The sequence below is a fragment of the Myotis myotis genome, unplaced genomic scaffold (assembly GCF_014108235.1).
Source record: "Myotis myotis isolate mMyoMyo1 unplaced genomic scaffold, mMyoMyo1.p scaffold_m19_p_5, whole genome shotgun sequence".
Classification (NCBI taxonomy): domain Eukaryota; kingdom Metazoa; phylum Chordata; class Mammalia; order Chiroptera; family Vespertilionidae; genus Myotis; species Myotis myotis.
In genome coordinates this window covers 6,178,004-6,203,635 of record NW_023416357.1, presented here as the reverse complement: position 1 = coordinate 6,203,635, position 25,632 = coordinate 6,178,004, and the positions used below count along the sequence as shown (strand labels likewise).

Here is a 25,632-nt window from a genome sequence, read left to right as displayed (position 1 = left end):
CCCTGAAAAGGGGTAGCATTTATGTGACAGAAACAAAAGGAGGCTACAGTCAACGATGGCAGGACAGTGAATGCTCCTTCCACAGAGAGTCGAAGGTTATCTATCCTGATGGCAGAACTCAGGGTACAGAGGAACACGGTGCACTGCAGATCAAAATCCACACTGAATGTAGGAACATGGAAGATTGGTACAAAGAGTGCTGAGGTCACAAAACACTGATCTCAGAGGAAGAACTGTGACATGTATATTTTCACAATTATTTGGAAAAAGCAATAGCAAACTAGGAGAAAGGAGATCTCACTTTCTGGTACTAAGGCTTCTTGGTGGAGTAAAAATGAAGGAGCCGAAATTCATATATTCTACAACAGATGTTAACAGGGTGATAAAAAAGGGATATGTTTATAATTGAGGAGATGGGGGTCTTAATTAAAAAAAAAAAAAAAAAGAGGATCAGGTAGATTAACATCTTCTGGAAGAAAAGGATCAGCAAAAACATAATTTACTTTATTTTGATGGTTTAGGACAGTGGTTCTCAACCTTCCTAATGCTGCCACCCTTTAATACAGTTCCTCATGTTGTGGTGACCCCCAACCATAAAATTATTTTCGTTGCTACTTCATAACTGTAATTTTGCTACTGTTATGAACAGTAATGTAAATATCTGATATGCAGGATGTATTTTCATTGTTACAAATTGAACATAATTAAAGCATAGTGATTAATCACAAAAACAATATGTAATTATATATGTGTTTTCTGATGGTCTTAGGCGACCCTTGTGAAAGGGTCGTTTGACCCCCAAAGGGGTCGCTACCCACAGGTTGAGAACCTCCGGTTTAGGATAAATGGAAGTGATGAATAATGAGATAATTTAATATAAAGTTGCCTTACTTTTGGTAAAGAGGCAGAAACCCCAGGTACTGGCTAGAAGCCAAATAAAAATTTTTTAAAAAAAAGGAAGAGTAGCAGTTATTCATCTGTGGCAAGGGAAGGGTGATCAAGGTCAAATAAATTTTCAGTTATTCTCTTTTTGATGCATTTTGAGAAATACTCCTGTAATAAATGCAAAGAATCACTATATAATCACTACATACTGTTATAATCTAAGAACTGGCAAGTTTCCTTTTTAATTTTAGCCAGCAATTTTCAAGTTGTGGGTTTTGACCCCTTAGTAACTTGTGAAATCAGTTTTGTGAGTCTTGACCAATAGTTGTGTTTACAACAAAAGTGAGAATGCCAGTGTTTTAGCTGAAGGGTAGGTAATATGTTTGTATGTGTGTTATTAGATCACGACATGCATTTTATTTCTTATCTTAGGTCATAATAAAATATTTTGGAATTTTTTAAGTTTTATGGTTGCCACCTCTCTCAAAGTAGGAGAATCAATTCATATAGAAAAAGCTCATCTAGGTTAATCTAACCCAATAATGCGTGGGCTAAGCCTAATGTTTTTTAAGCTATAAGTTCAATGAAAGATAAATAATAATTTGAGTAATATACTCAAAATTAATCAAATTGATTTTACTTATTATTAAGTTGACAGAATACTTTGTATCAGATAGCTTAATTATCAATGGCTATAATTCTGATATAAAAGCTGCCAATGTTAGCTCTGAAGCCCTGAAAAACCTTGGATTACTCAGAAATTACTCTTTAATTTCTAATGTAAATCTTTCTAAAAAGCCCTGTAACCACCTTTTTTTTTTTTTTTTAAACAAGACAACTTCTTGATTCATGATTACTGTTAAAAAGCTCAAGTTTTCCATGATGCTTTATACTAAAATACCTTCAGGAGTTAACTGCTTGCATAAAACTGATTGCGACAATATGAAATGATTTAGGCTTTGCTTCTGAGTTCTACTTTTAATTGCTGCCATACTTTGCTAACAGCGTAGACCAAGCATGTCAAACTCAAAGGCTAACACGGGCCAAATAAACAAGGTTTAGGTTTATGTGGGCCGCAAAAAAACAAAAGCTTTAATTTTCATAGAAACGTAGGTTTATTTCAATAGAAACATGCAGAATACAAAGGGCTGAAATAAATGAGTGATCGTTAACATAAAATAGAACATTTTAATAAAAAGTAATATTTTTTCTTGAACATTAACTTACCAGACACTGAATAACTGCACAAATAAGCGTAACGCAAACAAACCTATTTTACTTGTTCTCCGAAAGAGAAATATTTCCTGTTGTGCACAACAAACAAGTCAGTCCAAGACTAATGACGTGGCAATCGGCTGCTAAAATATCCACTGCTAGTATTAGTGGAGAGAAATGGTGCGCCTGCGCATAAGGCGCGTAGGTGCGTAAAGGAAATGAATGCAACACGATTATAGAATCAGTCATTAGCGAACGTTGTAGTTTGTTATTAATAATTATGTAAAACAGGATATTGTAAAAATTAAGTCACAAAATTTTTATTAAAATGTTTCTTACATACTGCTATATTGGCTGGGCCACAAAAATAATCGTGCAAGGCTGCAAGTTTGACATGCTTAGTGTAGACAAAATAACACAGCAAATGGTGTTCAAACCCTTTAATCTCATTTATGCTATTTGTGGAAATTTCTCCACAGGACATTTGGAGAAATTACAGTAATGCTAAAATACAATGCACATTTGGAGGTATTACAGAATACCAAAAAAACCCTATGAAGGAAGCTGTTTAGATCAGTTTTACCGACTGTAACATCAAAATGTCCAACAACCGGGGAACAGAGTAAGAGAGTACATGACATTAAGGATAATTATAAACTAAGTTGATAAAGAGATAGTAAATGTAAAGAAAACAGAATGCAAAATGATAGGTATACTATGTTACATCTATGTATTTGTAACAGGAGTTAAAAGAAATGTAAATGCTATCCTAACTTAAATGATGAATTTTCCTGTCCTAGCTAGTTTGGCTCAATGGATAGAGCCTAGGCCTATGGAGTGAAGGGTCCTGGTTTCGATTGTGGTCAAGGGAACATGCCTAGGTTGCAGACTCGATCCCCAGTAGCGGGTGAGCAGGAGGCAGCTGATCAATGATTCTCTCTCATCACTGATGTTTCCTATCCTTCCCTTCCTCTCTGAAATCAATAAAAATGTTTAAAAAAAGGGATGACTTTTCCTAAAGAAATACAAGATAAATTTTAGAAAGACAAGAAAAAGGTCAATGATTATGTTTGAGGGATTAGTGGGTTTTCAACAGAGATGAGGTAGAATGATGTGGAAGGAGTGGAGGACGCAGGACTGGAGCAAAGAATTAGGAGCTGATAGCCAGGAAGAATACTAAGTTTGGGGTAGTTTGAGTAGTCTGCTATGGACAGAACAAGACATTTAATAGGGAGAAGAACAGATAAGCTGGAATATTAGGTAAGGCTTCATATATTAGTCTTTTTGAGGGTGACAGAATCAGAATGTGCTTTAGAAATGTTACTTTAACAATAATATGAGATGGGTTGGAAGGGGGCAACATTAGAAGGAAAACCTTCTGATGTGAAAGTTACAGGAGAACAGTATTATGAATTTAACTGTTTCTGAAAAGTTCTAATGTCACTATTAAGTACTAACCATACCAAACTTTAGGAAGAAATATATTTTAGAGGCAATGTAAGTCTGTTATATATTTATATTTAATATATTTGTTATATGTTAATAACTAATATATAGCCCTACTACATGTAAGTAAGTATGCACAAATATTAAATATCCTGCTAAAGTATTACATTTGCCTAATTTCATACTTCATTGATAAATACTAGATAATAATGAGAAAAATAAGATTAGATTTGGCTTTTTATATGCACATATTTAATGGAGTCCTAGCAGGTTTGGTTCAGTAGCTAGAGCAGTGGTTCTCAACCTTCTGGCCCTTTAAATACAGTTCCTCATGTTGTGACCCAACCATAAAATTATTTTCGTTGCTACTTCATAACTGTAATGTTGCTACTGTTATGAATCATCATGTAAATATCTGATATGCAGGATGGTTTTAGGCGACCCCTGTGAAAGGGTCCTTTGACCGCCAAAGGGGTAGCGACCCCCAGGTTGAGAACCGCTGGGCTAGTGCATTGGCACATGGACTGAAGGGTCCTGGTTTCGATTCTGGTCAAGGCCACGTATCTTGGTTGCAGGCTCTATCTCAGCCCTGGTCAGGGTACATGGGGAAGGCAACCGATTGACGATTGACTGGTCACTCTCATATTGATCTTTCTTTGTCTCTCCCCCTCTCTTTCCACTCTAAAAGTCAATGGAAAAATATCCTGGGTGAGGATTAACAACAACAACAATAACAACAACAAAAGGTTACTTAATGGAAGTAGGAAATGCAAATTTTAGATCTTATTTGCTTCACAATAAAGAATCTAATTATATCAACCTATATAAAACTTTGACTTTATATCTATATCAGGCTCAGCAAACCACAGCCTGTGGGTCAAATTTGCCCCACAACTTGTCTTTGTACACAAAGTTTTATTAGAACACAGTGACAAGTATTTACACATTGTCTATGTTTGCTTTTGTAACTACAATGTCAGAGACAAGTGGCCCATAAAGCCTAAAATATTTGGGCCTTTACAGAAAAATCTTGCTGACTCTCAATCTATATCATGTCATAATTTATTCAAAATGAAACAAAGTGCCACCCACCTATATATATAACTGTATAGCCTGCATATGTATATTCTGTACAGTTCAGGTCACTGCAAATTGGTTTATTTATGAAGACAAAATACCAAGGTGTTGCTTTATAACAAGTGAAAAAACACCATTACAAATGAAGCAGGCAAAAGAAAAGATATTAAGAAATACCTGGTTTTAAGTACCACAGTTTTGATATTAACATAGCACTTTCATCAATGTACAGCTAGCAACTCACTATGAGAAAGAACTATAAAAAGAAACATGCTTTTTAGGAAGTCTATTATGTAAATGATAATTTTCTACTTAATAGAGAAAGCAGGGATCAAATGATCCTTTCCTTGACAAATATATACAGTGAGAAAAAAATAAAGGTAGAAACACAACCTAATTTTATACCTCAAGGAATTAAAAAAAAACAACTAAGCCCAAAGTTAGTAGAAGTAAGGAAATAATAAAGATCAGAGCATAAATAAATGAAATAGAATAAAAAAAGAAAAGAATAATGAACTAATTTGTTTTTTAAAAAAGATAAAATAAAATAGAAAGGTGAAAGATCTGTACACTGAACACTATAAGACACTGATGAAAGAAACTGAAGACACAAATAGATACTTCATACTCATGAACTGAAAGTATTGTTAAAATCTCCATACTACCCAAAGCAATTTATAGATTCCATTCTATCCCAATAAAAGTTCAAGGCATTTTTTTTTCACAGAAATAAACAAAAAATCCTAAGATTTGTATAGAATCACAAAGTGGCCAAAGCAATCTTGAGGAAGGGAAGGGGAACAAAGCTGGGAGCATCATACTTGCTGATTTCAAACTATATTACAAAGCTGTAGTTATCAACAGTATGGTACTGACATAAAAGCAGACATATAGGCCAGAATAAGCCCAGAATTAGACCCACATATATATGATCAGTTAATTTCCAAAAAAGGAGTCAAGAATATTCAGTGGGGAAAGGATAGTCACTTCAATAAATGGTGTTGAAGAACTGGACAGCCATATGTAAAAGAATAAAACTGGCCGAAACCGGTTTGGCTCAGTGGATAGAGCGTCAGCCTGCGGACTGAAAGGTCCCAGGTTCGATTCCGGTCAAGGGCATGTACCTGGGTTGCGGGCACATCCCCAGCAGGAGATGTGCAGGAGGCGGCTGATCGATGTTTCTCTCTCATCGATGTTTCTAACTCTCTCTCTCTCTCTCTCCCTTCCTCTCTGTAAAAAATCAATAAAATATATTAAAAAAAAAAAAAAAAAAAAAAAAAAGAATAAAACTGAATCACTATTTTACACCACAAACAAAAATCAACTCAAAGTAGATTAAAGACTTCAAAGTATGACCTGAAACCATAAAACTCATAAAAGAAAACATGGGCAGTAAGATACTTGACAATGATTTTTTGGATTTGACACCAAAAACAAAGACAACAAAAACATTCAGGGAAATGCAAATCAAAACCATGAGATAGCACCTCACACTGTTATAATCTACACTAATAAAAGAGAAACATACAAATTGGTGTCACTCCGCTACGCCCACCAGCCAATCAGAGAGACTATGCAAATTAACCCAACAAAGTTGGCGGTTAATTTGCATACATAGGCACAGAGCGAAGACTGAAGGCTCCAGCCGGAGTGAAGAGTTAAGAGTGAAGACTGAAGACTCGCTGCGGCCAGACCAAAGGCCCGGGTCCCAGGTGCCGGAGGAAACCAGGCCCGGCAGGCAGGGGAAGGAAGGCCTATTGCACGAATCTCTTCGTGCAATAGGCCTCTAGTGGCTATTATAAAAAAGACAGTAAATAACAAATGTTTGCGAGGATGTGGAAAAAATGGAACCCCAGTGCATGGTTTGTGGGAATGTAAACTGGTGCAGCCACTATAGAAAGTGGTATAAAAGTTCCACAGAAAAAAACAAAAATAAAGTAAAACTACCATATGATCAAGTAATTCCACTTCTGAGTATATATCTGAAGAAAACAAAATTACTAAAGAGATACCTGCACTCCCATGGTCATTGCACCAAGGCTCAGTGGTTGACCTATGAACCAGGAGGTCATAGTTTGAGTCCTGGTCAGGGCACATGCCTAGGTTGTGGGCTTGATCCCTAGTGTGCGGAGTGCAGGAGGCAGCCAATCAATGATTCTCTCGCATCATTGATATTTCTATTTCTCCCTTCCTCTCCGAAATCAATAAAAATATATTAAACAAACAAAAAAGTTGTTAAGAAAACAAATCTTAAAAATTATTGTCATAAGAAAAAATATAGCTACTGAACATTAACTAATCTTATTTGGTAATCATTTCACAATACACACATATACCAAAAATTATTTTATACACTTTAATAAATGTTACATGTTAATTATATCTCAATAAAACTGAAAATAAATGGTGACAGCAGCAGCTTCAAATATATAATAAATATAAAGTATATATACATAAAACTAATTTTCAAAAATTATTTTATTAAAATTCAATTAAAATTGGATGACTATTTTTTTATATTAAAAGAAATGGACAGATTTTAGCTCTTACTATAAGACTGATTTTGGTCCTTATAAACTGTATGAAGTAGGAAGAAAATTGGTTTCTCCATTTTAAAAGTTAATGAACCAAGGCTTTTAAAAGGTTATGATTTGTCCAAGGGTCTGATTCTAGTGCTCTTTGTACTACAACTTATATTGGGCTTAATGAAGAATTTTCAAAAGTGAGTACAATAGAAGTCAGAGAATGCTAAATTTTATGGTTGGTGGAGGGTATCTATTTGACAACTGATCTCTAAACAACACAGGTTTGAATTGTGTGGGTCCACATGTATGCATTTTTTTTTTTCAATGACCAGTGCAATCAATTGACCCACACAGTTCAAACTCGTGTTTTTCAAGGGTTAACTCTGTGATTGGGAATCCACATATTGGAGAGAAGACTATAGTTACATGCCAATTTTAGACTGCATGGGAATTGGTACTCCAAATCCCCACTTTGTTCTAAGGTCAAATGCATATTATATCATAATATATCATATATTGTTATGTTATATATACTGCATATTGTATATTATATACCATTACTCTAACACACTGAATTCTCTTATTCTAGAAAGAGCTTTAAAATAATGAATACCTACTTGATATTACACTATACCACAATATATTATACTATACATATATACCAGGATATATTATACTATATAATATTAACTTGTTACTATAGTAGTATACTAATAGCATACGAGGTTATACTATACTATACAGGCAGTCCTCGGATTACGTCGGACTTGCTGTACCTTGTTTCATGGTTACGTTGCCATCTCCCATTTACAGTATTTATATAAAAAAAAAAAGTACCATCATTTTGACGTATGTACATATGTGCTTTGTCTTTTTTATTTACTTACCACAAGTAAAGGTCAGGAATTGTTAACTTTAATTTTGTTTTGCTGTTTCACTTCATTACTGCTGTGTATGTGCTCCATGTGAGTAACGTAGGTGCTTACACTGGGTGGCCAGATTATTATGACCACCCGACGTTTGTAGGCAACTTAGCTATAATTTCGTGCTGAAGTTGCTAGAGGGCCAGACCATTATAAATAGGGAAGCAGGTTCTTTACCACGACAGTAGAAGTGATTTTTTTCTGAAGATATGGGTAAAAAACGCGATTTAACAGCCTTTGAACGTGGGATATATATATATATAGTATGTAGGTGGGTTCCAACTTACGGCGAATATCACGTAACGTCGCGCCGTAGGAACGGATCTCCGACGTAACCCGAGGACCTCTGGACTGGACTGGACTGGACTGGACTATACTATACTATACTATGTATAATATCAAGTAGGGATTTATTATAATATCTGTATGAGGGTCTTGTAGGGTAGGGTTTTCATAACTTTTTTTTTGAAAAGGGAATTCAGTATGTTAGAGTAATGACTAGTTCTTCATAAATAGGTTCGCTCAGAATTATTTGCTATCTCCTCACCCCTCAATCATGTGCAATCATGTGCAGATTTATAGAAGCTATGTCCTCAGGCTGGCTTGAGATATGGAATGAAAAGGAGAGAACACCATTAGCAAACTTTAATACATTTAATTTTTATGAAAAGATATTTCTACGTAATAAATCTCTTTAAATTAATATTGTCAATTATCTACTAAGCAAATTTTGGACCAAAAAAATTTTGTGAATGGAAATCATGGACAAAAAATTTTTAAAAGAGTACTCTAAAATCACACTCAACAACAGCTAGGTATATATTCAGCCAACTTCTGTACTAAAATATTCTCCAAACGCTTCCTAAAGATATCACTGCTGATAAAGTCTTTACAAAACTAAAAGCTTGAGATTTTCAGAAAAGTATTTTATAAAACTAATCAAATGAACCAAAATAAATTTCCATTACAGTATTATTAAAGATTCTGAATATTACAATCCTACATACTTTACCAAAAATTCCTCAACTTAGGAATTCATAAACTATGCCAAAAAGTCACTCTCAAAAACAGTACTTTCAAATTTACAGAAGGTTAGAGTCCAAAACATAATCCAACTAGACTATTCAGTGCTACATAAAAAGCAACTAGCTAATGTATTTCAGTGATCAACATTTGATAATAACTGCCATAAATGAGGTGAAATAAGTGTCCCTAATGACTACAATCATTAGCTAATCAAAGCACTACAATTTAAAGGCTATAATCTCAAATAACAGGTGGTATGGCTTATTTTTTGAAAGCAAGTCATGGAAAACTAGTTATTAGAAAGACGAACAAAATAATTTCCTTGGATATTAAGCTTAGCTATTTTGAGACACTCTGGAATGTAAAAAATCAAACTGTTAACGTGTATAATTACTGATACTAAGCTGTTAACATTTTTAAAACATGTTAGTCGATGATCATGATGGTCTTAAAGATCTCATAACTTTATTTAATTTAGAGATATATTGTACATTAGGGTATATTAGAATAATATTCTTAGCAAAATATTTTAATAATAAAGATATTATTTTTGCATTCAACATATTTTAATAGACAAGTATTTTTTTTAATATATTTTATTGATTTTTTACAGAGAGGAAGGGAGAGAGATAGAGAGTTAGAAACATCGATGAGAGAATCATCGATCAGCTGCCTCCTGCACATCTCCTACTGGGGATATGCCCGCAACCCAGGTACATGCCCTTGACCGGAATCGAACCTGGGACCTCTCAGTCCGCAGGCCGACGCTCTATCCACTGAGCCAAACCGGTTTCGGCGACAAGTATTTTTTTAAATGTTAAAGTTTTTACAAAGGTTATGTTGGTTCTCTATCCCCATTCTTCCGATTGGCAAGGAAGAAACTAGGTGATGGTGACAGACTGGGAAGATGACGTAAGCAAGAGAACGGAACTATTACTGAGCCAATCTTGTAACAGTTATGGAGCAAAATAAAGGTAAAGGGTAAATTAAAATGACATGAATATGATTAGGTCTCCTCTGAATCTTAATAAAAACTAGGTAGTTGACAGAGTGAAAGAGTCATTACAAAGTTTAGGGAATAGAAAGTTGAAAATTAAGTATATCTCAAACTAGGTTCTACTGACAGAAACAAAGGACGGAAACACAATTTTAATTTACAAACAAAAACCTTTTCAGAACATGGTAGCAATACAGTCTCTATTCATTAAGTAGGCACTTAATATGCTCTTATTATATACAATGTATTATGCTAGGTACTAAGGATATACACATACCCCTACAGAAATCAAAACAAATGTAACAATATCACTTTACATTTAATAAGTTCACACAAAAGACAAAATAAGTAATCTATACCAGGAATCATAAATCTATATTGCTACCATTCAAAATTTACCGGTAAAGCATATTCAACAAATTTCAAGTTACTCTAAAGAATGAATATTTTAAATATGCACATCAGATAAAATACTTTAAGGATGAAATTTTATGGCTCTTCTTAAAAAAATCCACACAACCTACCAAAAACTTTGACTTAGGAATTAACCACAAAAGTATTCCAGCAATATTCAGCCTAATTCCTTTACTAGAAAAACAGCAATGTCAAAATGGATGATTTTCTGTGACTCTCCAAAGTAAATCCCAAGTAAAACGTATTACAAAGGGCCAGTAATCTACAACTATGCATGTAATTTTTAAAAATCCATATGTATAACACTGACATGCTAACTTAGCAGAAATCTAAGATAAAACCAAAATTAATTCATTACTAAAAAATAATAGATATGAATTTTAAGGTATAAGTAAAGCAAAAATTATCTATATGGGGTCTTGAAATGAACCTAAGCACTGAAATCAGAGTTTTGATAAAAGGTCCACTTATAATTGCAGACAGATTAATATATGTGTTTATATACACATACACTGAGTGGCCAGATTATTATGACCACCTGACGTTTGTAGACAAATTAGCTATAATTTCGCAATGAAGTAGCTAGAGGGCCAGACCATTATAAATAGGGAAGCAGGTTGTTTACCATGACAGTAGAAGTGATTTTTTTCCGAAGATATGGGTAAACAACGCGATTTAACAGCCTTTGAACGTGGGATATATATATATATATATATACACACACACACACACACACACACACACATGCACATGCACACACATTACTAACAGGCAGACAGACGCACCTAGATAGCCTACTCACTCACCAAAAAAAGATATCTAGTATATATATTTGTGTTAAAAGTACATTTAGGAGAAACAAGGATTGGTACTAAAAAGATCACATTCACAGGCAATGAAATTACATGTAAAAACCACAGGAAATAATACAAGAGTTACTAACGAGGAGATATTAATTTGTTGATGTTCAGTTGCAAAGATTCATTGTTAAAACAAAGCTTAGAAAGCAAGGCTAGCATAAGATGACAGATGGCAGGAGAGAAAAGGATGGTCGAGACCAAGGTTGACAAAAGGGTACCACTTTCCATCTGATCTTTCTAAAATTGCTTTAAGTATACTCTTTACTATATATACATATATACCACTCCCAAACTTTCAGTCAGAATTTAAGATGCACTCTTAGAAAATAAAAACAATTAATTAAAGCTGAAATGTTAATTATTTTTGTAGGTCTGATTGCCATAATTTTAAATCTGAAAGTTTTGCCCTGGCCAGTGTGGCTCAGTTGGTTGGAGCATCGTCTTATGCACAGAAGGGTTAAGGGTTCAATTCCTTGTCATGGCACATACCTAGGTTGGGGCACATACGAACAGCAACTGTTTCTCTCTCTCTCTCTCTCTCTCTCTCTCTCTCTCTCTCCCCCCCCCCCCTAAAAATTAATAAAAACATATCCTCAAGTGAGGATTAAAAAAGAAATCTGAAAATTTCACTAAAATACAAATATTAGTGATTCAAAAGCAATCTTTTTCATTTTTGAAAGAAAAAAACACAAATAAATTAACAGTGAAAAGTAAATGTTTAATGAAGACCAAGTAAGAATAAAAATAGATTAGTCATAACAAGTTACTTCTTTAAGAGTTCTTAGTAATAACACTATGTTTTAATAAGCTTTTTAAGATAGACAAGGCACAACAGCATTTTACAAAAGTAACCATTACAACTTCTGTATCTCCTAATACACAACTCTCTGATGATGTAAATGTTCTCTATCTGCATTAATAAGGTACCCTCTTGCCACATGTGGCTATTAAGGATGTGAATTTTAAATTTTATTTAGTTTAAACTAATTTCAATTTAAGTAGCCTAATGAAACAGGTGACTACCATCAAGGATAGCATAATTCCATTCATGTTTGTTTATAAGTATAAATCTAAGTTTTTATTTAATGAACTTTTCAAAGAATTAGAACTTAAAAATCAAATAAATGTTCTCCTTTATTGCCTTAAGAACTATAGTGATATTTCATGGGCTAAATATTAGGTCTTGCTACACTGCAGCATCTCTCTCTCCATCAATCTATCAATCTACCTACCTACCTATAAAGTAGTATACATAAAAAAAAAGAAAGAAAAAAATTATACTTTCTGTACAAACTGCCACTCTTTTCAGCACTTAAGACCCCCATTTCCCCCACCCCCGGAAAAATTCAACTTACTCAAGTATATGGAGAATTTAACTCAGCAAAGCAAAACACCTCACAAACTAATTATTTAACCCAATTTGAGGTACATATTATTCCCTCTTACTTTTCCATAGAAAAGAGCTAAATTATATATTTTTAAACAAAACATTTGTCACTGGCCATCTTTTCTGCAAAAAAACCCCACCAAAACAAAAAACTTTTATCTAACTAAACTATATAAATTCAAACTATTCATCAATAATCAATAATTAACTCAGAGATAAGTCTGTAAGAAAACAGTATTGAAACACTGTACAGTCTTTAAACATTTATAACATTGATTTTTGTATACTGTACAGTTCAATTGAGATGTTAGAAATTAAAATTCAATTTATTACCTCATTATAGAATGAAATATCTCTACAGTTAACTTGTTAGAAAGTTGTTAAATACATCCATTCTCATAATTCACTTGACTCACAGGCAACTTTCAAAAATACCTAAAATAACTAAATAGCAAAAAAACTTATCACTGTGTACCAACTAGTAAGAATTATAACTATGGTAAGTAGTTCAAGTAAGACTGGGAGATAAAGAACTTTCATTGAGAATTTTTTTTATCTATATTACCAAAAAAAAAAAAATTCACTGTTATTTTGCATCAACGTTATATTTTCATGTAGTGGTGTTTCAATTTTGGTAAATTTCCATTTTTTTTAATCTTTAGTAACCCTAATATGAAAAGGAAAACTGATTAGAATACAAATGATATCAGTATAATTATTCTTACCTTTATTTGACTTTGATGGTTTATTCTTGATAGGTTTAAGGGAACTTCGTGATTTGTCCTCTCTATCTTTAATAAGTTTCTGAACATCATCCAAAGACAGTTTTTGCAGGACAACTACAGGCTTAGCTCCTTTATTTAGATCTTCAACTAATCCCATTTTTTCTACTTTGTCTTTCTGTTCTCCTTTCATTTCCATTTTCTTTGTCTCCTGAGTAATATTGCCATCTTTATCCCTTTTGATTTTTGGAATGACAAAATTCTTCAATGCACCAGACCTGCCACCCAACAAATAACTTGGGAATTCTGCCTTATTATCAGTGTGTGCTTTATTACTGTCTACTTTACTCTTGTTACCCTCTGTCCTTCTGTCATCTTTACTATTTGGTGATTTGAAACCAGGCTTATCAGGTCTTGATTTATTAGAATCTCCTTGTTTAACACGAGGACTGTCAGGCCTTGATTTTTGCTCTCCAGAAGATGGTCTTTCCCTCGAGTCCCCTGACTCATGTCTGTTTTTTCTTTCTAGTTTATCAGGTTTTGAACCATCAGATTTAGTGCCATGTTCATTTCTACTGGAGGATCTCAATGTTTCTGGTCTTCGAACTCTAGACTGATCCCCCCGATGTCGGTCTGATTCACTCCTGTCATCTGATTTTTGCTTACTATCATGGTCACGTCTTAGTGATTCAGAAATTGATCGTCCATCAGGTCTTTGCTTTAAGGCTTCAGCTCGTTCTGATTTTAACCGAGGTGAATCAGATTTAATATCCTGTTTATGTTTAGACACTTCAGGCTTTTTCTCTGTTGATGGCTTTCCAGAATCCCTTCTATTTTCATGCCTATGTTTCGGTGTATCAGGCCGACCTTCACTTTTTTGCTTTGGAGTTTCAGGCCGCCCATCACCCTTTTGTTTTGGGGTTTCAGGACGCCCATCACTCTTTTGTTTTGGAGTTTCAGGTCGGCTTTCACTCTTTTGCTTTGGGGTTTCAGGTCTTGACTTTGTTGTTTCTGATCTGCCATTATTTTGTTTGTTGTCATTTGGTTTTGTGTCTGATAGTCTATTTTCATTCTGTTTAGGCTCGGTTGCGGTGCTCTCATTTTGTTTGGATTCTGTAGTTCTGCTCTCATTCTTTTTAGGTTCTTCTGTTTGTGTCTCAATTTTCATTTCTAACTTACTTTCGCTTGATTTTGTCTCCACCAATCTATTTTCATTTGGTTTAGCTTCGGCCAATCCACTTTCATTTTGTTTTAATTCACTCTTTGAAAGCTCAGGATCAGACTTTTTTTTAGGAGTCTCAGGATGGTTTTCTGGCATAGATTTAAGATTTCCAATAATATCTTCTTGAAGAACAGAAATAGGTGTATCATTACATTGCTTGATTTCTTCAGGCTTTTTTATGGAGTCTGAATCCTGAGTTACAGAAGCCTGAGAGTCCACTCTTCCTGCCTGATGAAGATCAATGCTAACCATTAATGCTGGCCTTGACCCATTTCCCGTAGAACCCGTCTCCTGAGAAGCTGGTCTATTACCTCCTGTAGCACCCCCAGCCTCCTGTGGGTAAGAATCTTGTTTTCTTTTTTTCAAAGGCTTATCTGAAATTTAAAGATAAATATTCAATATCAGTAATAGACATATATTCTTATCTTATTAAAAAAAACCATATGAATTTTGGCTATTTTTTAAAGTCATAATGTTTTTTAAAAATGTGATGAATGCAAATATCAATATGCATATATAAAACAGTAGGCACGAATGATATATTTTTAAACCAAGTTTTGAGGAAATATTCATGCTTGCTGTATCGCAATAAATGTTAGTGACTATAGCAAAAAAAAAATTTAATAGCATACTTGTTGAGTATATAAGTAAGCCTAAGAATATAAAATAAATGGAACTTAAAATACATTAAATACAAACATATTTTTGTTTGTATATGATAAAGATAAACCACATTCCTTATATATCAATAAGGCAACCAGTTATAAATCATGTATTCTCATTTTAACCATTAACCCAAAACTACAGAGACGTAAATCTGCCAACATATTAAAAAGAAAATGTGAACTTTACAATATGTAGGAAAGTATGGAAAAGAATAAAGCCCAAAAGAAAATAGAAACCATGCCACTGTAAAAAACAAATGAGGAGAGTATGAAAAAAATTTAATAGTTCATTAACCTGTGATCCAGGATTCAAATTCTTCAAGGTGTCAACAGCACAAATGGAATTTAAAAGCTAATACACAGAAGTATATTTAAAATAGGTAGCATTTAAGTATAAAAATGAAAGCATAAATGGACTTTTTAGATAAATCCTGCCATCAGCAACTTCCACTGAGGAAAAATGGCTGGGCTCTTCAACGTAAATTTCTAGGGGTCTATATCTTGGCCGCAGTAAGAAATTATTTACAGTATTCTGAAATGTGAAGACAAAAATACAAACAAACACAAATCCACCACCACAGTAAAATGTCAAGGAAATTTTAACAACTTTGTATTTCTGTGCATGATTAAACCTTAAGAGGCTGCTAAGTCATTTTCTATAAATTAAATCTCTAATTAGTTCTTGGGAATAGTTATATTATAGCACCTTGAGGTTTTCCTGCTATACTATTTACTTGCTGAATTGCCTGGCTCTGGTTTAAGACATTTTAAATCATTTTTACAGGAGAACTTCTAGATTCTCTTATATATTTATTAATATGATATAATATCATTTAAGCAAAACAGTATGACAAGGATAAAGTCAAACTGGACACTAAAAAACAGCCCCTTATCATTAGGGAATTAAGTTCTGAAAAATTTTTTTAATGGTAATATTGCTTTTATACACCAAAGTTCCATCATTTTGTTTTCAAAGTTAGAAGAAATTCATCCAGTTTAAATCTAATCAAATACCAGTAAAATTTACTTCAGATATTTGTTAATAGTTTTGTAGAATAAAGTCATTCTGCTTTTTCAGTTATTCAGAAGTCAATCTACCATCGCATATACTCCATATGATGATAATAACAATGATAATAATAACGTATATTATCATTAGACTGTCTTCCCTAGTTAATCTGGTAAAACTTAGATGACGCTTTTTGCATCAATAACTAAAAACAACAACATTCAGAATAATTAAGTTATATTTACAGAATTTTATAGGATGCTTTATCACATTATACTTAATCCTTAAATGTTTACAATAGGAATCTAGAAATTTAAATTTAAATCTAATATAATCTAAATGTTTTTATTTTTCAAAAAATATGCTTTGTGAAAGTTCTTAAAACTATGACAGATCTCAGGCATCTGAAGATTTCTCTTAAGAAATCTTTGGCTCATGCTTTTATTAACATGAGCAATCTGTCTTTCAGAAAAACATTAAAATATCATGAAGGCTAAATTTTAAAGAATTACAACATACTAAAGCATTTATAGATCATTAACTTATTTAGCAAATAGTTTAATTTCAAAGAAGTTACCATGTTTGATTTAGTTATCTTAAACTATAGATGTTGTAATTATTTATAATAAAAAATCATGAAAGCATTTGCATAAGAGTAATATATTAGGATTGGGAAAGATCTGATAATTTACTGCATTATGCATAAAATACTGCTAATTAGAAAGTTTTAATTTTTCAAATATTGAACAGTATGTCATCTCTTCTGTAAAACTGTGAAAAATTTCATTACTGCTGCAAGGATTCTTGGACACGTTAAGAACATGCAGGTTCTGATTCAATTGATCTAATTCAGTTCCAACATGAACTTGTTCCTGTAAAGTGGCTCTGAATCTGCATAGGTCACTTTTGTCATTACTCTTCATTACATCATAACCTTCATCTAGTGATGGAAAACCATCTCTATAAAGAATAATTTTAATATTTGGGACACTGTTTATCTTTAAGTCCTGTTTAGCATTGGGAACCATAAGATTAGCTATCAGAATGTATATAATCCTGAAGAAAATGCTTAAACCAACATCACTTGTCATCCAGATGCTAATATTCTGAAAATAAGATCCAGATTATTATGCTTATAAGAAACAAAGTATAACACTTGCTTAAATCTACTGCACGTGATAACTAAAAACACTTAAGTTAGGAATCACAACAATTATACACATAGTAGCCCATTATGAAAAATGAAAACATGCACCCCTAAACCACAGTACAATTAACAGTGGTTAATTGCCCTACTCATATTCAAAATCCCAGTCTCTTATTTCAAATGACAGTAGGTAGTAATTTACTTCTTATGAGGGTCACAGTGCAAGAATATTGTAATATGATAAAAAAAATTAGTATAGCTAGGCCATTCCTTATACTTGCTAACATGGAAAGTGGACCTTGGGAAAAGATGAAATTAGGCAAAGATAAACAAAGAAACCCCTCTTTGACAAAAGAAAGCAGGAATTTTCAGCACATGAAGGAGATATTAATGTCTATGGTAGGTTATTCCAGAAGCAAAGATGAATAGCCTTTAAAATTTAATTTATGTAATTACAGATGTTAACATGAGTAGAAGACTGAGAAAAGGGTCCTTTAAGAATACTATAAAAAATTAACTTACAGAGAGTTAACCTATCAGTGTATATAAGACTATCCATATGAGAGAGAACAGGACAAAGGGAAATAAATATCCAGCAGCCAGAAAAATGTCTCCTATGTGTGGAACAGAAGACATGTGTGGTATTAGGTTCTACCACATACTAGGTGAATATTTCTTGAGAGTACTCTATTCCTCTTCTCAAATTTCACAAGGATCAAATCATATTTCTAATATTACAAGATACAGATTTTTATATTTCTGGTCTATTGAAGTGAATGCTTCGCTCGTAACAAATGAATATAATAGAAACAAGTTCAGAACCTAAAGTGGAGCTCTCAGTAGACCAAAGTAGTTTGTTGGGTTTTTTTTGCTCCTTACCACCACCAATACAATAGTTATAGAAAAGTTCTCAATGTCCAGCTTTAGAATATAGTAAATAGCAATTTTATGATTTAGTCTTATAATGTAGTGGTTACTAGTGATAAATTCATTTCAAGAAGTATTTCATCTCTCAAGGGCTGACTAAAACCAACCACTTCAGAAAATTTTGCTTTTATTTATGATCTCCTTTGCAATTGTGGGGCAAAATACCAAACAGTTAATTTTCCAAAATCTCAAGATAACTTGCTTATATATAAAACTATCCCATCACACAACGCAGAAACTGAATACAAAATGACATGGTTCAAATCAAAGGTGCTAGGTAGTACCTAAATTCCAAAGGTTTTCAAATAAAGCCAAGAAATAATGGGAACATGGCTTTCTGAAAGCAAGTTAGAAATGTCAGCACTAATATGAGGTCATCAAAATCAGAATAACCAATTTCGGAAAACATACATATTAAATTCATCTAAAGCAAATTAAAAATCAGGTAGCTCTAATAAACATTTTTGCCTTTAATCCTATAACACCAGATACCTCTGTAACTCAACTTACAGAGCTCAAAATTCTAAGTCAACTCTGCTCTTTAACTTTTCAATTATATTTGCTATAAATTAATCAGATATTTAAAAGTAAAATACAGCCCTAGCAGGCTTGGCTCAGTGGATACGGCGTCAGCCTGAGGACTGAAGGGTCCCAGGTTCGGCTCTGGCCAAAGGCACATGCCTGGGTTGCTGGCTCGATCCCCAGTGTGGGGCGTGCAGGAGGCAGCCGATCAATGATTCTCTCTCATCGTTGATGTTTCTATCTCTCTCTCGTTTTCCCTTCCTCTCTAAAATCAATAAAGAAATATAAAGAAAACCCTAAAATACATATTATAAAAGTTTTTGAAAGAACAGTATGCTGTTTATTGCTTTTGTTATTCTCTCCCTAAGATAAGTTAATGGTCTAAAATAAGTTTGCTAAAAGTCAATTAGCCCTATTTACTATCCTTATCTTCATTCAAATTTTATATGTAAAAACTTTGGCTTCAACAAATAGGATACAATAAAAGTTCAGGAAAGGTAAAACACAACAACCAGAAGTTCACCATTTCCTGTTTTTGTTCCTACGAACAATTTTAAAAAATCATTTGAAAAATTATACTCAATTTTCCAAAAATACCCATTAAATAAAATGTTGTACAAAAGAATTCAGTCCTCAAGAATTAATAATTAATTCTTGGTCAAGAAATTACAATTTTGTTTTCTGAAAAACCGTCATAGAATTCAGGACTTTGGACTATGTTGATATTATCAAGAGAAGCTAAATACTACTACTCTCTCCATTTGGCATGCATATACTTTTATAAGAGGCTATAGGAGATATATTTTGGAACCCCCATAGTATATTTATTTCCTGAACCCCATACCACTAAACAAAGGGGAAGTACAAGCAAACACTTTTATTTCATCTTTAACATTAATGATTTACTAGTTAAAAAAATCATTCCAGTTCCCTAGTCAATAAAATGAAAATTTCTAGCAATCTCTTTACTTGCACTGACTCCTATGATTTCTATATTTAGAAAACATTATAATACAACAGTTAATACAGTCTATTTTTGCAATAACATTTTAAAAAGCCATCATGATAGGAAATAAATACAAATCTTCAGTATGTTTCTTAGTATAGGAACACAATTATCTAGAAATAATCCTGTCATATATGAACAAATCATATCTAAAAATAAGTTCTCCTCAACATTAAGTTTTATTTTATAATTACTGGGAAAATATAACCTTATCTATCTATATAAAACCCTAATATGCAAATAGACCAAACAGCAGAATGACCGGTTGCTATGACGTGCACTGACCACCAGGGGGCAGATGCTCAACGCAGGAGCTGACCCCAGCCCGCAGGCCCCGACCAGCAACGGCGGTGGTGGGAGGCAGGGCCAGTGAGCAGGCACCGCCAGACCAGCCAAGGTGGGTGGGAGTGTGGGCCCCTTATTGCCCCACCAGTCAAACCAGAGGGAGCTGACTGGCGGTGGTGGGGGGTGGGGCTGGTGAGTGCACGGTGCCAGGCCAAGGCAGGTGCGAGTGAGGGCCCTGATCACCCCGCTGGTCATCCCACAGATTGGCCCTGATCGCCAGGGGACCCTATCCATGCATGAATTTCATGCACTGGGTCTCTAGTTTAACTATAAAAGTAAATCATAAAGTATGCTTTGGTTTGGATAATCAGGTATTTATATGCTGACCTGTAAAGTCAGCAAGTACATAAATTTTATTACTAACTTCTATCTCTTAAAATAATCAAGAACTTAATAGGGAGCTTTCATCTGATTGTAATTATTTAGTAAGCAGTAAAAAAAAAGTCTACAAACTCATAGAACATGTGTCTTGAAACTCCATCCTAATATACTAGTCAGACAAAAGGGAACACTTATCTGTAATTATAAACAAAAGATCTTTGATCCTGAAGGTTTCTTATTTAATATTAACTTAAAATTCTTTTCATAATTTTTATTAGAAAAAAGGTCACATAATGAAGAGATGGTAGAAAAACCACGTAAAACATCTAATCTATAACAATAAAAGTGTAATATGCTAATTAGACCAGACAGCCAAATGACCTTCCAGACGACCTTCCGGATGAAGCCGGGGCTGCGAGGGCCAAGGCAAGCCACTGCGGCTTCAAGGGCTGAGCCCCTGGCATGAATTTTGTGCATCAGGACTCTAGCTGTATAATAAGCATACATACAAACTTTTCTTAAGTAACTGATTCAAAATAATTCTATAGCAGTTAACCTTGTTTTAGCAAATAAAAAAAGGTGAAAATACAAAACTATATTAACCTAACTTGTGAACAATGCATGAGATATAAAAATGCTTTAGTAGACAAGCACCAATAAAATCACTTGGTACATAATAGGTGATGGATCTGTATTACAGAATTACCAAATCTCAGTTGTTTCAGATAAAAATGAAATTAAGAAGTTAATTTGAGGTATGCGCATTAGTAATAAAAATATAGAAGAGAGAAACAAAGACTTATAAAATATAATGAGGAAAATAAGAGTAACTTAAAAATACTTTTTTGACATTATATTTGCCCAGAGTAAGAAGTGGTAGTAATGAGTTTATTTTACCTTTATCTTGAACTTCTTTTGAAAAGCGCTCCCTTTCAATAGCTGATTCTCTCTCTATTCGCTCAATTTCAGCCCATGCATCCAATTCCACTTCATCGTATATAGGTCCCTGTTGTGATACCTGTTGCTGATTCTGTACCACAGAAGTCTGGGGCTGTTTGGTAGCAACTGAAGTGTTCTGTTGTAAAACAGGCACTTGATTTGCTGGAAGGAATGCTGTTTGTTCTTGCTGCGACAAACACTGAGCAGCATTTAGTGGGCGGTTTACATCCTGTGGAGTAATGGGCGTTTTTGAAGTCTGTCCTGGGTACTGCACATTAAAAGGAATATCATTTTCTGAAACATTGCTATTTTCCATACCAGAAAGCATATCCTCTTGCTGATCCATGTCTGAAGACCTTACACGAGAGAGTCTTAATGTAAGTTTAGTAGAGTCCTTGGATGGAGAACTAATGATATCATACATTGCAGCTTTCTCATTCTGGTCTTTTTCATCCTTGCCTAATTTCATTTTCTTTTGCTTCTTTTGTTTTCTTTCTGGAGAATCTAGCAAGATATCTGGTGGAACATCTCGAGGTGATGAACAAGGTAGAGGCTGAGATTGTAGGATTAATGGTGGTCTTGACCCTAGAAAAACATTTCAACATGCAGGAATGAATAGTTATGATAATTTTATATTTTCTTATATTGTGATAGAAATAATCTATAATAAAAGCATAATATGCTAATTAGACCGGACAGCCAAACGGCCTTCTGTATGAAGCTGGGGCTGCGAGGGCCGATTGCACGAATTTTGTGCTTCAGGTCTCTAGTAAATTAAAAGAGTGATGCTAGAAAAAATATTAGGAAATTATCTAATCCAAGCTACTTATTTACAAAATACAAAAAGAAAGCTTAAAGACTTGTCCCACTATGGTCTGTTAGCTTGCTGGGAGATGATCCAGGTTTCAATCCAAGTATGGCTATCATTTTCCATACCAGTATTATTTCTAATTTTGTGCCAGTAAAATATAAATACTTAGCTTGAAAATGACAAATGAGTTCCTTGTTTCTAAAGACAATATAACACAAATATTCTGGTATGATAATCTTTATTATTCCACTGATCATCTAGAAAAAATGGACATATCTGAAGTAAAAGTAAGTTTGTCAAATTAAAAATTAATCCTACTGACTAGTCAACTGAATACTTACTTGCATAAGAAAATTAAGTGGGAAAAATTATAGTCTTCATTAACTTCACAAACTGTTGGTAAAGTATTGATTAATGTTTTTATGTGGTCTTCTCTATGCCTCTCCACTTAACATCATTCTCTCTTTAGCTTCTTATTAGAAAACTATGCAAGTTTAACAAATTTCAAGGCTCAATAAAAATATCTTCAGTCCAGATACCATTAAATTAACAAATGCTATATAAGAGGTTTTAAAATGCTAATCAAATGCAAAACTTTCAGTTAGCTAGCTGATGAGGGAAAATAACATCGTTATACTTCAGAAATGAAAGCATAATTATATCTGAATAATGTATACAATATATTTCTTGCCATTGGAATATTTATTAAAAGTTTTAAAATCCATAGGAAATTATAAAAGTTGGTTAAGATGCAAGTGCTTTATAAAAATAACTTAAACCTAGACTTGTCTTAAATTAAGATTTTACTGTTTAAGTATATAAATATTTAAGTGGTTTCCATAATACATAAATCTGACTTGGGAATCCTGTTAGGGAAAGTAATCAATGCTGTTACCAAAACTGAGTAAGATAGTTAAGAAAAAAAGTACAGTGAAAGATTAAGTTTAATAATGGAAATCCTGAGAAATAAGAGAGCAGAGAGGGGAGCTAATTAAGAAAAACAAATCCATGAAAGAAGAAAGAGAAAAATGGCAGATTCAATGTGAAATAAAGTTTTTTTTTTGTGGGGTATGTGGCTGGAGTGCGGAGGATAGAGAAAGCTGAAGGATAATTTCAAATGTTTAAGTGAGGTAAGAAATTAGTGATTTGTAAAGCTCACTGGATATAAATCTTATTCTCCAGTTCACTCTTTCAAAATCCAGTGAGAATGATACTGTATATATCTAAAGACACTCTAAATAGTTTATAGGGGGTAAGAACAGATTCGTTTTTTCCTCCAGTAAATGAAAAACAAGAGAATAGTTTTTGGTATTCTGAATTACAATGTCGGAGTTGTTATAATTAACTTGAAATATGAAACGCTGACAGAAATTTTAGTTACAGTAATACCTTTAGGAGTTCCATCACTTCCAGCAGGGGAGCATACTGACTGTGGAGACCTCAATGGAAAAGATGCAGCATTCCTCAACGTTGAAGAATCTCCATCCTAAGAATAGAGTATAAAATTTGTATCTTGAATGATAGGAGAAGCTTTATAGAAATCTTAAAGAGAACCAATAAAAGACATAAATTACTGACAGGTAAAGTGTTGGTACCAATTCAAAAGCATAATTCTTCTGCACTTTCCTGTTTTCTTCGTGGTATATCTTAGAAGAATTGAAAGTGTATCCAAAAGAATCAACAGCCTACGCATGGCAATGAATAAGAAAACGGGTATTACTAGTACACTCCACTTTTGTTTGCTATTTCTACAAAAGGAGCTGTGAACACCCTATCAGAATGTACATTTCTTGAGAGCAGCATCCACTGTCACCTCTGGTATTACCTTAGATACATGTCACTTTTGTGATAATACCACCAAAACAATAACAAGACAAATTTCCATAATGTGGAATATTTTGATATCATCAAAGTAACATTAAATTCCAAGGAAAAAGTTTTATAAACGTCTTAAGGAAAAAAGGTCTAAGTACTAATAAGTAAGGTTCTTATTAGTGTGAACATATAAGAGAACATTTTTGTGTGAGCATATATTTAAAAATAAAATTATATTTCTTCATTGAGAAACTAAACCTCTACACCAGGAGTTGGCTAATATTTTCTATAAAGAAACAGATTAATAAATACTTTAGGTTTTTAGGCCACATATAGTTTCTGTCACATGTTTTTTGTTATTGCTGTTTTCAAACTTTTTGAAAATGTAAAAACCATTTTTAGTTTGTGAGTCAGACTATTGGCCAGTTTACCAACCCAGCTCTAGACTAAGCTCTGTGGTTACATACTGGAACCATATTGTTCATAGCCAGATTCTCAGACCTAGCATAATCCTTGATATACAGTAGCTATCCTTAAAATTATGGAATTAAAGTACTAGGTTATGAAACAAATATAGAACTACTTTATTACCTTAATTACAACTAATATATTACATACGTCACTACTTAGCCTGTGCACCATGTGTAGGTAGTCATCACTTGAGCCATGTCTAGGATTATCACCATGATGATTAGCTGAACTGCCAGACAACGGACCAGAAACTTTATTATCATGTATGTTTCTCAAACCACCTGCAACAATGGGACTTGATACCGATGCTGAAATTAATAAGAATAAAAGAAAGCTTTATAAACTGTTAAAATTCTTAGAGGACAATAACTGTTCACAAGAAATATTTTAAACATACATAAATTACAGAGAATAATATAACAAGCACTCATGTACTAACTCTTCAGAGCCTGATCAAATCTTAACTGTGTCCTTAATTAACAGTTAAGCCTGATCATATAATTCAGATCTACAGTCATGCACCTCATAAGGAGGTTTGAATCAACAAAGGACTGCATGTATGATGATGGTTCAATAAGATTATATAATAGAGCTGAAAAATTCCTATCACCTAGTGATGTTGTAACATTGTAGCCATAATAATGTTGCAGTGCAAAGCATTACTTATATGTTTGTGGTGAAGCTGGTGTAAACAAACCCGTATTTATCATTTACATATATATAAAAGCCAAGTGACTGGAATGATGAAATGACTGGAATGACCAGTCGCTATGATGCGCACTGCAGCAGCCAACTGGCCAGGTAGGGGCCCCGATCGGTACCCCCAAACTCCCGCGGTCTCTCCCCCTGGCCTGCTTCACCCCTGATCGGCTCCCCCACACCCATCGGGGGCAAGGGCAACCAACCTCCCGCATTGCCTCACCCTCGCATTGCCTCACCCTCGCAGGCCAGGCTC

The 25,632-nt window shown here is 33.7% G+C and overlaps 1 protein-coding gene across 5 annotated transcripts in view; it reads right to left on the bottom strand.

Moving 5' to 3' along the window:
- The window catches only part of NIPBL (NIPBL cohesin loading factor), a 181,763-nt gene that overhangs the window by 74,585 nt on the left and 81,546 nt on the right, over window positions 1–25,632 (bottom strand). For 2 of the 5 annotated variants that reach the window (XM_036308338.1, XM_036308339.1), the window contains exons 7-10: window positions 24,798–24,985; window positions 23,781–23,877; window positions 21,539–22,165; window positions 13,481–15,073 (exon numbers count right to left, since the gene is read on the bottom strand). In XM_036308338.1, the coding sequence (XP_036164231.1) occupies window positions 13,481–15,073; window positions 21,539–22,165; window positions 23,781–23,877; window positions 24,798–24,985 (2,505 nt within the window). The remainder of the gene's footprint in view (window positions 1–13,480; window positions 15,074–21,538; window positions 22,166–23,780; window positions 23,878–24,797; window positions 24,986–25,632) is intronic. The other 3 variants (XM_036308341.1, XM_036308340.1, XM_036308342.1) reach the window with 3 other exon arrangements.